The 15,557-nt window shown below is 43.8% G+C and overlaps 1 protein-coding gene and 1 pseudogene across 2 annotated transcripts in view; one reads left to right on the top strand and one right to left on the bottom strand.

Annotated features, from left to right (window-relative positions):
- Positions 1 to 15,557, top strand: part of SLC4A8 (solute carrier family 4 member 8) — a 92,116-nt gene that overhangs the window by 50,529 nt on the left and 26,030 nt on the right. For both annotated transcript variants that reach the window (XM_066353869.1, XM_066353860.1), the window contains 4 exons: positions 318 to 479; positions 3,274 to 3,387; positions 10,499 to 10,660; positions 11,582 to 11,833. In XM_066353869.1, the coding sequence (XP_066209966.1) occupies positions 318 to 479; positions 3,274 to 3,387; positions 10,499 to 10,660; positions 11,582 to 11,833 (690 nt within the window). The remainder of the gene's footprint in view (positions 1 to 317; positions 480 to 3,273; positions 3,388 to 10,498; positions 10,661 to 11,581; positions 11,834 to 15,557) is intronic.
- Positions 12,959 to 13,058, bottom strand: LOC136389965 (U6atac minor spliceosomal RNA; annotated as a pseudogene).

Raw genomic sequence — 15,557 nt, 5'->3', positions numbered from 1 at the left:
AGCTTGAAGAAAATTCAAATCAGGAAGTCCTCTATGATAAAAATAACAGAAATTGCTAGGGCCCTCAGAAACTTTTGTTTGCTTGAGACAGTTCTGGTTTTATTTTCATAAGTGTCTTAGTTAGGAGCATAAGTAGTCACCTACCTGGAAGGGACCTGTGCAAGCAAGAGCCCCACAACTGCCTGGAGGTTAGTGCTGCTGGCAGCTTGTGCCCCAGCAAGCATGGGGTGACAAGGAGTGATGAGCTCAGAAGGCAGCAGCTAAGTGCTCCCTCCCTCCTGCCTGCCTTTCATTACCCAGGATGTTTGTTCCTCCAGGAGTGCCAAGAGAAGCATGGCGAGTTCACAGGATCTGCGTGTAGCCACCATGGACCCTATACTCCTGATGTGTTCTTTTGGTCCTGCATTCTCTTCTTCACCACCTTCATCCTCTCGAGCACCTTAAAGACATTTAAGACAAGCCGCTATTTCCCAACCAGAGTAGGTAGCATGTTCATAGACTTCTAATATGACAGAGCCTTTTCTCAGCCCCCACGCTGCTTACTAAGTAGAGTGGCAGCTGGAGAGCTCTAGATGTCCTGGTAAGCCACACTGTAGCATCTCTTCTTCTAGCGTCTGGCAGCCCTTTTCATAGATTGTGGTGTGGAATGAGGAGTTAATACAAGAAAGCTTTTTGATTTAAAATTACCAGATGAGTTGAATGTGGAATAGTATTATCTAAAAGTGATTTTCATTCCTTGAATGCTCTTAAGTTTTATTTCCAGAATGTAATAGCTAAAGCTAGCTCCTTAATATAGTTAATTGGAATGATTACTGTGGGTTCATAGGGGACCCCAAGGTCTCTTCCTAGGGATGGCTCTTGTAATAGCTTATGAAATCATTGGTTACATTGACTGCAGCATTGAAAATGCTCCTGACTTGGTTTGCATGACTGGAGCCTCAACAACCTTTCCCTGATGCAGATGGCACTGTTTGTCGTGACCAGTTACGCTAAGGCAGGATTACAGGCCAAGTGGTAGAGTAGCTGAAGGGACCATTGTTTGGAAAAAGAGCTTGAATCAGGAGGAAATGGTGGTTTTTCTATAAGAGGTTTTAGTCAGGTACATTTGCATAGCAGGATGTATATGAATGTATAGCAGGCTCAGTTGATTAGATACTTACTGTACACAAATACACAACTAAAACACATTCTTAAACTTCAGTGAGCCTACACAATAGTTAAGGGAGGCACATATTAAATAAGCTCTGGGTCATCGTTCCCAGTCTGGACAAACAGTGAACAAGTGGTAGTTGTATACTAACTGTTTGCTCAGGTCTGGATTAAGTGCTATGGGGATGCAAAAGAAGTTGAAAACATGGTCTCCGCCATTGGATGGGAAGCAGAAATGTTTGGATCAGCCAGGTTCATATGAGACAGTGGTAAAGAGTTAACTGCCAGCCTGGGATATAAGTGCCATAGGAGATCAGAAGAGAGAAGAGCTGCTGGACCCCAGATTGGTCAAGATGGGCTTCACAATGGGGTCAACTACATCTTCAGAGAATTTATGTAACATTCAGAGAAGAACTAACAAAACCAGGGAGGGGGAGCTGGAAAGCTCAGATTTCTATCTATCTTTTTTTTTTCCTTCTTTTCCAAGTGAGAGGAGGGGTGATAGAGAGACAGACTCCTGCATGAGCCCTAACTGGGTCCCCCCAACAACCCCCCAGTTGGGGCCAATGCTCTGCCCATCTGGGGCCATACTCGCAACTGAGCTATTTTTAGCACCTGAGGCTGAGGCTCCATGGAGCCATTCTTAGCTCCCAGCCCCAATGAGCTCAAACCAATCAAGCCATGGCTTCAGGAGGGGAAAAGAGAGAGAAAGGGGAGAAGGATGGGAAGAGAAGCAGATGATTGCTTCTCTTGTGTACCCTGACCAGGAATCAAACCCAGCACATCCATACACCAGGCCCACACTCTACCACTGAGCCAACCAACCAGGGCTGGAAAGCTCATGTTTCATAGGAAAGCAAAGTCAGGTTCAGGTATTAGTGATGTTAAACATGGCTGTGATATATTTTTGTCTGTCTCTGTTGGAATTTCAGACTAAGAGAAGCACTGAGCATTTCAGAGGCATTGTATTTTATTAAAGCTACACTAAACAAAGTGGGATAGTCCTCTTTGGAACAAAATGGTGATAAGTGCTGTGGAGGAAAACAGCAGGAAAAGGGTATAGGAAATGCTGGGGTGGAGGGTGGCGACCAATTTTAAGTAGGATCATCAGAGAAAATCTCATAGAGAAGGTGATATTTGAATGAAAAGAAAGGAGGTGAGGGAGTGATCCAAGTGATTACTGGGGGAAAAAAAAACATTTGAGGTAGAGGGATGAGCAAGCACAAAACCCCTCAGGTGGCAGTGAGCATGGCATGTATAAGAAACAACAGGGTGGCCCTGGCCAGTTGCCTCTGGATAGAGTGTCAGCCCAGCATGTGGATGTCCCAGGTTTGTTCCTAGTCAGGACACACAGGAGAAGCGACCATCTGTTTCTCATCCACTCCCTCTCCCCCTTATCTCCCTCTTCCCCTCTCATAGCCAGTGGCTCGATTGGTTGGTTCGAGCATTGGCTTCAGGCACTGAGGATAGCTCGTTTGATTCAAGCATCAGCTCAAGATGTGGGTTGCCAGGTGGACCCCCAGATGAGGTGCATGTGGAAGTCTGTCTCTCTATCTCCCCTCCTCTCACTTAAGAAAAAAGAAACAGCCTGACCTGTGGTGGCGCGGTGGATGGAGCGTTGACCTGGAAATGCTGAGGTCGCCGGTTTGAAACCTGGGCTTGCCTGGTCAGGGCGCATGTGGGAGTTGATGCTTCCAGCTTCTCCCCCCTTCTCTCTCTCCTCTCTCTCCCTTTCTGTCTCTCTCTCTCCTCTCTAAAAATGAATAAATAAAATAAAATTTAAAAAAAATTGAAAAAAGAAACAACAAGGAGATCTGTCTGCTGGAGCAGAGTGAGCGAGTGGGAGAGCATTAGGAGCTGGAGTCAGAGAAGGAATGATGCCACCATGTGTGGGCCTCCTAGGTCCAGAAGGCCTTTTGGATTTTTAACTTGGTGAAATGAAAAACCATTTCACAGTTATGGTGGAGGCATTAACTTGGATATATTAACATATTTCTGTTGTTTAAATATGCTTGTATTAATTCAAGTATAAAATTAAAGCATTCTTTAGAACCTTTTACCGTATTAAATTCTTTTCTATCACATTCAACCTACTAAAACACTTCTGATCCTTTTGCATGCCAGGTACGCTCCATGGTCAGTGACTTTGCTGTTTTCCTCACAATCTTCACAATGGTGATTATTGATTTTTTGATTGGAATCCCATCATCAAAGCTTCAAGTTCCCAATGAATTCAAGGTAAGTAGATCTCAGGGTACTTGTACCCTCTTGTAGTTGATAGAATCCGGTCACGGTCACGAGTTAATTTCAAAGGCCTCTTTCCATATCCTAAATCATGAGCTTTGCAGTCCTTTAAATCTGAACCTGATACTTTGTGCCTTACTTCTCAGGCTTGGCTAAGTTCAAGTCAGAAAGGAGGAAACAGGGAACCTAAGTTCATTTAATGAACAAAAAGCTTATTTATTATCATTAATCTCAATTTTTTAATATAAATCATTTATTTTTCAATTATAGCTGACATACAATATTATATTAGTTTCAGGTATACACCCAGCGATTAGACATTATATCACTTACTAAGTGATCATCCTGATAAATCTCATATCCATCTGACACCATACAGTTATTAGAATATTGACTATATTCTCTATGCTGTACTTTCTATCCCCATGACTATTCTGTAACAACCAATTTGTATTTTTTAATCCCCTCACATTTTTCACTTGTCTCCCCAATCCCCTTCCCTTCTGGCAACCATTCAAAATGTTCTATTTCTGAGTCAGTTTCTGTTCTGCTAATTTACTTTTTTAAAAAATATTTATTTGTTGACAGATATGTATTTATTGCCATTTTACTGTTAATACTTTTAATCTTTTTTTTTTAATTTCTTTTTCTTAAGGGAGACCTTTTTACATTTCCTGTAGTACTGGCTTGGTGGTAATGAACTCCTTTAGCTTTTCCTTTACTGAGAGGCTCTTTATATGTCCTTTGATTCGAAATGAGCTTCACTGGGTAAAGCAGATCTTGATTATAGGTCCTTGCTTTTCAGCACTCTGAATATTTCTTGCCAATCCCTTCTGGCCTGCAAAGTTTATGTTGAGAAATCAGCTGACAGTCTTATGGGAGCTCCCTTGTAGGTAACTGCTTTTCTCTTGCTAATTTTAGGTTCTCTCTTTGTCTTTAACCTTTGGCATTTTAATCATGATGTTTTTTGGTGTGGGCCTCTTTGTGTCCATCTTGTTTGGGACTCTGCACTTCTTGGATTTGTATGTCTATTTCCTTTACCAGGTTAGGGAAGTTTTCTGTCATTTTTTCAAATAGGTTTTTTCAATTTCTTGCTCTCTCTCTTCTTTCAGCATTTCCATAATGCAAATGTTGGTATGCTTGATCCCAAGGCTCCTTACACTATCTTCTTTTTTTGGGGGGGGGGGATTTCTTTGTTCTTTTTTTTCTGTTCTGATTGTATTTTGCTTTCTTATATTCCAAATTGCTGATTTGCTACTTGGCTTCATCTACTATTGATTCCCTGTAAATTACTCTTAATTTCAGGTAGTGAAAGAAAGAATCTCATTTCTGACTGATTCTTTTTTTTATGGTTTTTATGTCCTTTTTTTATGTTGTTGGAGTTCTCACTAAGTTTATCTACTCTTCCCCTAAGTTCATTGAGCATCCTTATAACCAGTATTTTAAACTCTGCATCTAGTTGATTGCTTGTTTCCATTTTGTTTAGTTCTCTTTTTTTGAGTTTTGTTCTCTTTTTTCATTTGGGACCTGTTTCTTTGTCTCCTCATTTTGGCAGCATCCCTGTGTTTGTTTCTATATATTAGGTAGAACTGCTATGTCTCCTGGGCTTGGTACAGTAGTATAATGTAGTAGGTGTCCTGTGTGGTCCAGTGGCACAGCCTCCCAATCACCCAAGCTGGGCACTTGAGGTGCACCCCCTGTGTGGGCTGTGTACAACCTCTTGCTATATATAGTTAAGCCTTGATGGCTGTTGGCACATCAGTGGGAGGGACTTACCCCCAGGCCTGTTGACTTGAGGACTGGCTGTAAACACCATGTAGCATCAGCTGTGTAGGGTAGCCTGCCCTACAGAGCATGTCTTACTTCCATGGGGCTCTGGTGCCTGCCGGGTCCGCACCTTGGGTGTGTCACTGTGGAGATGGTTGGGTGGTGTTTCAATGTAGTCTGAAGCTATCTACTGGGTACACTAGCTCTGAGGCTACCTGGGAAGTACAGGCCAAGGTCAGCCAATGCTCATGTTCTTCCCTGGGCCTCCCAGTAGGAGCTACCAAGAAATCTGCAGCTGGGTGATACTTATTCTGGGCTTGGAGGTGTCGAGGAGAGGCTAAGCTGCTAACCAAGGCTGGCTGCTGCTAAGTGCCAGGCTTGGAGCCACTTAGCAAGAGGTATTGGGGCACACTGAGGCCAGATGCTGTTTGTGAGGTTTTAGGAAAGTCTGAAGCATGAGCCAAGACATACCATTTGTATGGAAAAGACCCTGGAAACAGCTTCGGTGGGCCTGAAAAGTTGGTGGGGTGTAGTCTCAGAGGATCAGCAGGATGGGGTGAACAATGTGAGCCAGTGTAATGTTGGTGGTCGTGGCCAGGCAGGGTTACATTGGATTTGGGCAGATGAGAGAGGCACTGTGGAGCTGGAAAGTGTAGGGTCATTCCCATTTATTAGAGTCTCATAACAGCAGGCAAGTACACAGCAGGGGAAACTGCTTCTCATAGCAATGGGTATGCAAAGAGCAAAACCACCCCTTGCAGCAGCAGGCAGGCAAACAGGAAAATGGCCCCTCACAGTGGCAGGTAAGCAATCTGCAAAAACCGCCCTGAGTGAAAGCACCTGTAGCCTTACATAGGCTGTGCACACATGGCTCTGCCTTGTGTGCAAAGTATAAGTTAGCAAGCCTAACACAGCTGTTTTCCCAACAGCCAGACTGATGGAGACTAAGACATGGTGGTGCCCACCTGCCTGCTTTGTGGGAGGAGGGTGCTCACCAAGGGAACAATGGGCTCTGTCAACACTTTCTTCTGGAGAAAGCTGCTCTAATGCCAAATACTTCAGTTCCCTTCCTCTTGTGTCCCTGGTGACTTTTGAGCTGTTATCCCAGTACTGGAGCTCAGAGTGAGTCAGTGGTGTAAGTCCATATGTGGGCCCTTTAAAAGAGGAACTGCCTGGGCCCTACTCAGTGGTAGAGTGTCAGCCCAGCATGTGGAAGTCCCAGGTTCGATTCCCAACCAGGGCACACAGGAGAAGTGCCTATCTGCTTCTCCACCCTTCTTTCTCTCCTTTCTCTCTCTCTCTCTCTCTCTCTCTCTCTCTCTTCCCCTCCTGCAGCCAGGGCTCCATTGAAGCAATATTGGCCCGGTCACTGAGGATGGCTCTGGTTACAATGGAGCAACACACCAGATGGGCAAAGCATCACCCCCTGGTGGGCGTACTGGGTGGATCCTGGTCGGGAGCATGCGGAAGTCTGTCTGACTGCCTCCCCATTTCTAACTTCGGGGGGGGGGGGAAAGAAGTGGAACTCCCAACAGCCCTCTGTTTCACTCAGCCTCAATTTCTTTTTATTTTATTTTATTTTATTTTTATTTATTTATTTGTATTTTTCTGAAGCTGGAAACGGGGAGGCAGTCAGACAGACTCCCGCATGCGCCTGACCAGGATCCACTCGGCACGCCCACCAGGGGGCGATGCTCTGCCCATCCGGGGGTCGCTCTGTCGCGACCAGAGCCATTCTAGCACCTGAGGCAGAGGCCAAGGAGCCATCCCCAGCGCCCGGGCCATCTTTTGCTTCAATGGAGCCTCGGCTGCGGGAGGGGAAGAGAGAGACAGAGAGGAAGGAGAGGGGGAGGGGTGGAGAAGCAGATGGGCGCCTCTCCTGTGTGCCCTGCCGGAAATCGAACCCGGGACTTGCGCACGCCAGGCCGACACTCTACCACTGAGCCAACCGGCCAGGGCCTCAGCCTCAATTTTTGCTGGTTTTTACAACCAGAAGTTATGAGGGCTTCTCTTCTCAGCTCTGGAATCCTGGGCTGGGGGGCCTGGTATGGGTCTGGGTTCCCTTGCTCCTAGGGGTAACCTCTGCAGCCAAGATATCCTTCCTGACTTTTATCCACCACACGTTCTGTGTTTCCATCCCTCCTAACAGTCTCAATGTGGCTCCTTTAATTCCCTAGTTGTAGGACTTTGATTTAGCTAAATTTAAGGTGATTCTACATGATTATTCTGTAGGTGTTGCAATTTTGATATGGTGTGGGAGGCTGTGAGTACCACATTTTTCTTATGCTGCCATCTTGACTGCGAGTTCTGCCATGTAACATGTTTTTAATGTTAAGGTTTAAAACAATGGAAGGTGCACATATACATAAATTCATTCCAGTTACTGTGCAAATGTAGGTCTCTGGCACAAGTGTGGTTAACAGAACTTTCACTGAACATCAACTGTATGAGGTCACTGGGAAGAGTGAAAATGCTAAATGTAGGACTCAGCCCTAACCTAAAGGATCCTGCCTGGTGAGGAGGTGAGCTGGCTGAGGGGCCTCATCCAGAGTTTAGGGCTCCTGAAATATTAATCATGACACCTCTTCCACCCTGTTTCATTATTTGCATAACTCTCTATAATTGATAATATTTTTCCAAAAACCTATATAAAAAGTAAAATAAATAATAAATATGTGGGACTTCAAAATAATTCTGTTTGGAGGCACTAACTGAATAAATATAGAAGATAGAAAGTTGAAACTCATCTCCATAGGTCCATACAGGGTAGAGAGGACAGGAAACCTGGCTATTCTCAGTGACTGGAGACAAATCATAAAGGAGAGGATGGGAGAGGCTGGGGCAGAGAAGGGCAGTCTTTAACTTGTAAATGGCCTTTGTCTTCCCTTTCTCCCCCCCCCCCCCCCAAGGTAGGCCTGAAAATTTTGTATTTTATTTTTGTAAATTTGCTGAAATGCCACCAGTTTTAGAAATTTATGGATTAATAAGACACCCTCTTTAAAAATGTGATACCTCTGACCCTGGCTGGGTTGCCCAATGGGTAAAGCATCATCCCTATGTGCCGAGATTATGAGTTTGATTACCACTTAGGAAACATATATGAAGCAATCAATGAGTGCACAACTAAATGGAGCAACTAAGTGGAACCAGTTTATGCTTCTCTCTCCCTCCCTCCCCTGCTTCATCTCTCTCTTTCTCAAATCAATGGGGAAATTTTTTTATGTGATATCTCCAAGAATATGTCATTCTCACCTTTGTGTGAATGAATGCATTCAGCTTTCTCTCTGATAACTGACTCAGGTCAACCCTGCAGGAAGAATGGAATTTGTGTAAAATTAAGTAATTTGGGAGCATTAAGCGGTCCTTGGAATGGTTTAAGATAGTCAGAAGGCACTGAATTTCTGGGCCATCTGGGAAGATGGGAGATGGAAGAAAGATGATAAAGGGAAATGAGAGAAAGTCAAAGAAAATGTTCATTGGCAGGCCTTGCTTTCAGGAAGCAGGGAAGACATTTTCTTTCTTCTTCCCCTCCCTATTTCTCCACATGTTCCCCTGTGACCAAGACCCAATCTGAAGGCTAGTGCTATTATTAAAGGCTTAATGTCAGTCAGGGTTTAATAAGTTTTTGTATTTGCCTGACTATTTAATTACCACTTAGAGCATTGTGACTAAGGAGAAAAAGATTCTGTAAACTTGCAGAACCTAACCCATTCATAATTTGGGACTTGGTGACATTATTATTATTATTATTATTTTGCATTTTTCCGAAGCTGGAAATGGGGAGGCAGTCAGACTCCTGCATGCACCCAACCGGGATCCACCCGGCATGCCCACCAGGGGGCAATGCTCTGCCCCTCTGGAGCGTTGCTCTGTTGCATCCAGAGCCATTCTAGCACCTGAGGCAGAGGCCACAGAGCCATCCTTAGCGCCCAGGCCATCCTTGCTCCAACGGAGCCTCGGCTGCAGGAGGGGAAGATAGAGACAGAGAGGAAGGAGAGGGGGAGGGGTGGAGAGGCAGATGGGCGCTTCTCCTGTGTGCCCTGGCCAGGAATCGAATCCGGGACTCCTGCACACCAGGCCGACGCTCTACCACTGAGCCAACCGGCCAGGGCCTTGGTGACATTATTGAAGAGTCTTTGAATTGTAGAGTCATGACCAATGCAGAACCAAATATTTTGGACATAACAGTCTTTTCTTTGTTGAATCTGGTCAATTCTGGGCCAATTTGTATCCTTAGCCTTTCATTCTTCATTACTACTTGCCAAACTAGGTGAACTTTTTTCCTCAGAGTTTGGAAAAACTTTTGGAAGGGGGAGGCAGAAATTGAGGATCTAGGAGAGTTTAAGTGTGTCATGAACACCCAAATAAGATTTATGAGCAGTGTTGTCTCACAGGGACATTGGAGGGTCCTGTGTCAAACAAACACCCAGGTTCAGCAGTCTTAGGCTCCTCTCTCAAGTTTCCAGTGCCTGGGCCTCCATTTCAGTGCTGATGGGGTAAGGTCCCTAAACCATTCCAAGCGAAGCCCAAGAGATTCCATGCAACTGGGTCTACTTTGACTTTATTTGTCCTGTAGACATATATTATAAGGCTTCTGGAGGAAGATAGTCAAAGTTATTTATATTTATCTTTAGAAATTATTCAATTATATTAGACAACAAATTGTGTTGTTAATTATATTTTACTTGGGCTAATGTTGAGATAAAGTTGCTTTCTCTGTACATTTGGGTTTGGAAAGTAAGGGAAGGAAGGAATATTTCATAAGAAGTTGATAATTGAGGATTGACTGAGCAAGGTCATAGATTTCCTAAAGAGTTGCTGTACACTAAAATATTATCAAGTAGAACATAATGATGGAAGAGTTCTGGAGTATACAGGAGGAGCAGGTGAGAGTTTTATTTAAATATTAAGCATTATAATAAAATTATATTTGAGTGGAGTGCTTTGATAGAAAGAAAAAATTAAAGACCCAGGAGTGTGGCAAAACAAAAGTTAGTAGTTCTTAAGTGAGCATGAGGTCAGGGAATCAGTTGCAGAATTGAATAGACTGGCTTTAAATAGAATCACGTGGCATGCCTTCAGTGTAACTGAAGATAAGGAAGCATATATGTATGTATTCAGGTGAAGATAACTGGGCAAGGAAAATGTGTAAAAACCTGTCAAATAAATACAGCTTACATTAAAAAAAAGTTGCTGTATTTCATGCCCCCTCCCCTTTTAAGGATTCTCATTCAGGAATAAAATGAATTGTGGATATTGTGATTCAGTTTGATCTGTTTTGCCCTAATGACTATCGTTAACTTACAATACAAAAATAAAACCTTATTTTTTCCTTTAGCCAACAAGGGATGATCGAGGGTGGATTATTAATCCCATTGGCCCCAACCCCTGGTGGACTGTAATAGCTGCAATTATCCCGGCTCTACTCTGCACTATCTTAATATTCATGGACCAGCAGATCACAGCTGTCATCATTAACAGGAAGGAACACAAGCTCAAGGTAATAAGAAGTTCTCACTTAGAAGAATTAATGGTATACTGTTATATTTTTTTAAATTTAAGGCAAACCCATTTAGACCAGGAACTGTTGAACCTGGATAAAAGAAATCGCAGGGGTCTTCAAACTTTTTATAAAAACCGCCCACTTTTGCAGTGTTGGTCAACCTGGTCCCTACCCGCAACCAAACAGTGCTTCGATTGGCCCACCATGAAAGCTGGACCGCCCACTAGTGGGTGGTAGGGACCAGGTTGACCAGCACTGCAAAAGTGGACGGTTTTTATAAAAAGTTTGACGACCCCTGTGAGGTTTCTAGGGGTTACCAAACTCTAGACTAGAGCACAATGGTGCTCTAGTAATGGAAGGATTGGGCTCCATTACTCTTCTCTCAAACCTCTGGGTCAGTCTTACCTTCTTGAGGTTCAGGTCAGGGCTTGGGCTGTTGTTTCTTAGATGCAGGTGTTCTCTCATGGTTGTCCATTACTGGGGTTTCCAGACTGAAACTTGGGCCCAAGGATCCAGAGGTAGGGTTGGTTCCAGTGCAGGTGTTGCAAGAGGCTTCATGGCTTCATTTCTGGTCTTTCCTTACTTAAAGTAGGCAACATGCAAATTAGGCAAGGATCTGGGGTGTATTGTAAGAACCCAATAAGGACATTGATGTTCAACCCTAGTGTTTACCATCTAGAATGGTCAAGATGTGGCTTGATCTCTGGTTATTGTGCTAAGAAAGGATGAGTATTTGAGCATGTGAGACTCAGAGTAAGATCTGGGGCACTTGCATAAAGAATGGATATTGGCATGTTTTGGATAGGCTAAGGTTTCCCTTTTTCTTTTCTGCTTCCTCCAAACCAGGAGGGGCTGAAATACTCTTAATTCACCGTTCTGTGCCCTACTGGTGGTAATGGAGACTCTGTTTCCCCACAGAAAGGCTGCGGTTACCACCTGGACCTGCTAATGGTGGCCATAATGCTGGGTGTCTGCTCCATCATGGGCCTTCCCTGGTTTGTGGCTGCAACTGTCCTGTCTATCACACATGTGAACAGCCTCAAACTGGAATCTGAGTGTTCCGCTCCTGGAGAACAGCCCAAGTTCTTGGGCATCCGAGAACAAAGAGTGACAGGCCTTATGATTTTTGTGCTGATGGGCTGCTCAGTTTTCATGACGACTGTATTAAAGGTAATCATTTATTCAGTCATTAGAAAATATATTGTGTCCCTGATTTGAAAATAAGGAGAGCTTATTCTAGTGGCGATAAGACAGAGAAGCCTGACCAGGCCGTGGCACAGTGGATAGAGCGTTGGACTAGGATGCACAGGACCCAGGTTCGAAACCCCAAGGTTGCCGGCTTGTGCACGGGCTTATCCAGCTTGAGTGTGGGATCATGGACATGACCCCATGGTTGCTGGCTTGAGCCCAGAGGTTGCTGGCTTGAAGCTCAAGGTCACTGGCTTGAGCAAGGGGTCATTTGCTCTGCAGTAACCCCCCCCCCCCCCCGTCAAGGCACATATGAGAAGTAATCAATAAACAACTAAGGGTGTTGCAAGGAAGAATTGATGCTTCTCATCTCTCTCCCTTCCTGTTTGTCTGTCCCTATCTGTCCCTCTCTCTATATCTCTCTCTCTCTCTCACACACACAAAATGTAATTAAGAAAGTTAATTAAGAAAACAAGCCTAAAAATTAAAGAATGTAAGTGATAAAAGGGAATACACAGTGGTCTATAGTGCGAGAGAAAATTAAGGGGGCACTGTTTTAGTGTGATTAGAGAAGGCCTCTCTAAGGAGATGGTATTTAAGATGAGGAAGAGCCAGCCATGCCATGGATAAAGGGAGATGGCATGGAGGAAAGGGAGAAAAGCAGTGCGGTGAAACCTTGAGGCGGAAAGAGTGATCCATGTTCTAGGAAACATCAGGACCATGTGGATGTTGAGTGGACGAAGCACAGTGAGATGTGATTGAAGAGTGTGCAGGGGCAGGTCGTATAGGGCCTTGCTGACACTGGTAAAGGTAACCCTTGAAGGGTTTTAACAGGGTAGTATTTTAAAAAGATTATTTTGGCTAATGATTAGAGTCTAAGTTTTAGGATTGGGGAAAATAGAAGCAGAGAGACCAGTGAGACTATTATGGGTAAAAGATGATGGTGGCTTGGCTAAGGATGTTGGTAGTAGGGACGGATAAAAGGCATAGATTCTGTGTATTTTGATGGCAAAGGTCTTGCTGGATATAAAATGCAGTAAGGAAAATGAAAAAATCATAATGCCTACTAGGTTTCTGACTTGACCACCAGGTGGAGAGTGCTGGCATTTAAATAGGTGGCACTGCCTTAACCATATGCATGTTGTTGGGCCCAAGAGCCTCTTCTGTCTTCATCAAGGGGAGTGCTAACCTTCTCTCCTTTCAACACTGAGAGTCCTGGCATTTATGATGAAGACTGTATGAAGGAGAAAGCTATTTTATGAGGGCAGACGCTGTGGTCAGATTTTGGGTAAGATGTTCAGGAAACATCTCAGTGAAGAAGCTAGATGAGGGTTCTGGACTAAAAATCTAAATGTGAAAGTCAATAGCACATAGGTGGTATTGAAAGCCAGAGGAGTAGATGAGGTCACTCAGGGGAGGGGTAGATATAAACGAGAAGTAGGAGCAGAGAGAAGAACAGAATCTAAGGAGCTCCATACTTAGAAGTTGAGTAGAGGCAGAGACAGCAACAGAGACCCCAAAGCAGCTGCTAGAGGTAAGAGGAAACCAAGAGAGTGCAGTGGCAGGGAAGCCATGTGAGGGAGTGTTTCATGTAGGAAGGGTTGGTTAGAAACTGTCTAGAAAGGTGAAGACTAAAAGGCCATTGGATTTGGCTACATTGAGGCCTAACGTGACCTGACAAGAGCAGATACAGTAGAAAAATAGAAGAGAAGCTGAATTACAGGAGACAGAAGATTAAATAGGAGGTGAGGAAATAAGAGTGTTAGCATCTCTTTCGAGAGATTTTTCTGTGAAGTGGAACAGAAAAATGGGCAGTGGCTAGTATGAGACATGAGGTTAAAGGGGATGTTTAGAAAGGTGGAAGATAATTTGAACATGAGAAAGAAATTGTGTGTGGATGAAAGACTTACATCTGGGAATAACATGGTGAGAAGGAAAGCTCTATCTATGGCTGTATCTCCAAGCCTCAACCATTCTGGACCATTTATCTCATTTATCTCCCGTGCCTCCATACCCCCTCTTTTTTGGTGAATCTTTGACCACCCCAGCCTGCACTGCAAATACTATTTAAGGGTAAGCATTGAGAGGGTTGGAAAAGGATTCTGCACTGTATTCCTGTCCTCTTACTTTCCACTCAATCTTGCCACCTCTCCTCATTGCCCTTACTTACTTCTACTCTGTCCTCAGCCCTACCTGAATCCCACCTCTGGTCCAGGTGTCATCTGGAAGAGCCCAAAGATTGCTGCTGCTCCTCCAGGAATGTAACCACAAAGTTATAGTGGTGGGTGTTGCCTGGCCTTCCTGTAACTATCTTAGGAGGATTCTTTTAGGAAGCCATTCAGTAGTTCTACAAACCAGGTTAGCACTGAGTTGAGATGTCTACTCAGTCTAGAGGTAGAACAACATAAAATACGATGTCAATTTTCTAGTTCTGAGAGGAATTATGTTTCTGAATGTTCTTTACTCCCAGAATAAAAGTAAGTCAAGTTTAGACTTCAACTGTGAGACTTGCCTTGTCTTGGTTCTGTGCTTCTCATTTCCCTACCACATAGACATGGTCTGAAGATTACCTAGATTAATATACGTGATGTAATAAGTGTGTATGTATACCCAAGTGCAATATAATAATATTTCTCCTCAAATCATTCCCTCTCACAAGATCTATACTTCTCCACTCTTGCCCTCAAGTGTGGTTAGTAAAAAAGGAAACTTTTAAGTCCATGTTAAAATATATCAAATCCCTGAAGATGATTGTGTGATTACAAAATGTTTAAAAGGTACCTGTTTTAACCCAATTAAAAAGTGGGCAGCTCTGTCTAATTGGCTCAGTGGATAGAAAATAGGCCCAGCATACAGGAGTCTTGGGTTCGATTCCTGGTCAGGGCACACAGGAGAAGCAACTGTCTGCTTCTCTTCCACTCCCGCTCCCTCTCCCTCTCCCTCTTCTCGTAGCCAGTGGTTTGACTGGTTCGAATGTTGGCCCCAGGTGAGGGTTTCTGGGTAGACTCCGGTCAGGGCGCATACGAGAATCTCTCTATCTCCCCTCCTCTCACTTAAAAAAAAAGGGGGCAGAAGACCTGAATAGACATTTCTCCAAAGAGGACATACAGATGGTCAATAGACATATGAAAAGTTGCTTAACATCACTAATCATCAAAGAAATACAAATCAGCCACAATTAGATACCACCTTACACCTGTCAGAAAAGATATCATAACTTAATCAATAAACAACACCTGTTGGTGAGGATGTAGAAGAAGGGAAACCCTCATGCACTGTTAGTGGGAATGCAGACTGGTGCAGCTACAATGAAAAACAATGTGGAGCTTCCTCAAAAAGTTAAAAATGGAACTGCCTTATGACCCAGCCATCCCACTTCTGGGTGTATACCTGAAGAAACCCAAAACACTAATTTGAAAGAATATATGCACTCCCATGTTCATTGCAATGTTTGTAATAGCCAAGATCTGGAGGCAACCCGAGTGCCCATCAGTAGACAAGTGGCTAAAGCAGCTGTGGCACATTTATACAATGGAATATGACTTAACCATAAGAATGAAATCTTACCATTTGCAGCAGCAAGGATAGACTTAGAAAGTATTATCCTCGGTGAAATAACCAGACAAAGACAAATACCATGTTGTATCACTTATATGTAAAATCTAAAAAACAAAATAAATGAACAAACCAAATACAAACAGACTTA

The sequence above is a fragment of the Saccopteryx leptura genome, chromosome 1, assembly GCF_036850995.1.
Source record: "Saccopteryx leptura isolate mSacLep1 chromosome 1, mSacLep1_pri_phased_curated, whole genome shotgun sequence".
In the NCBI taxonomy this organism is placed as follows: domain Eukaryota; kingdom Metazoa; phylum Chordata; class Mammalia; order Chiroptera; family Emballonuridae; genus Saccopteryx; species Saccopteryx leptura.
This window is presented reverse-complemented; position numbering and strand designations above follow the sequence as displayed.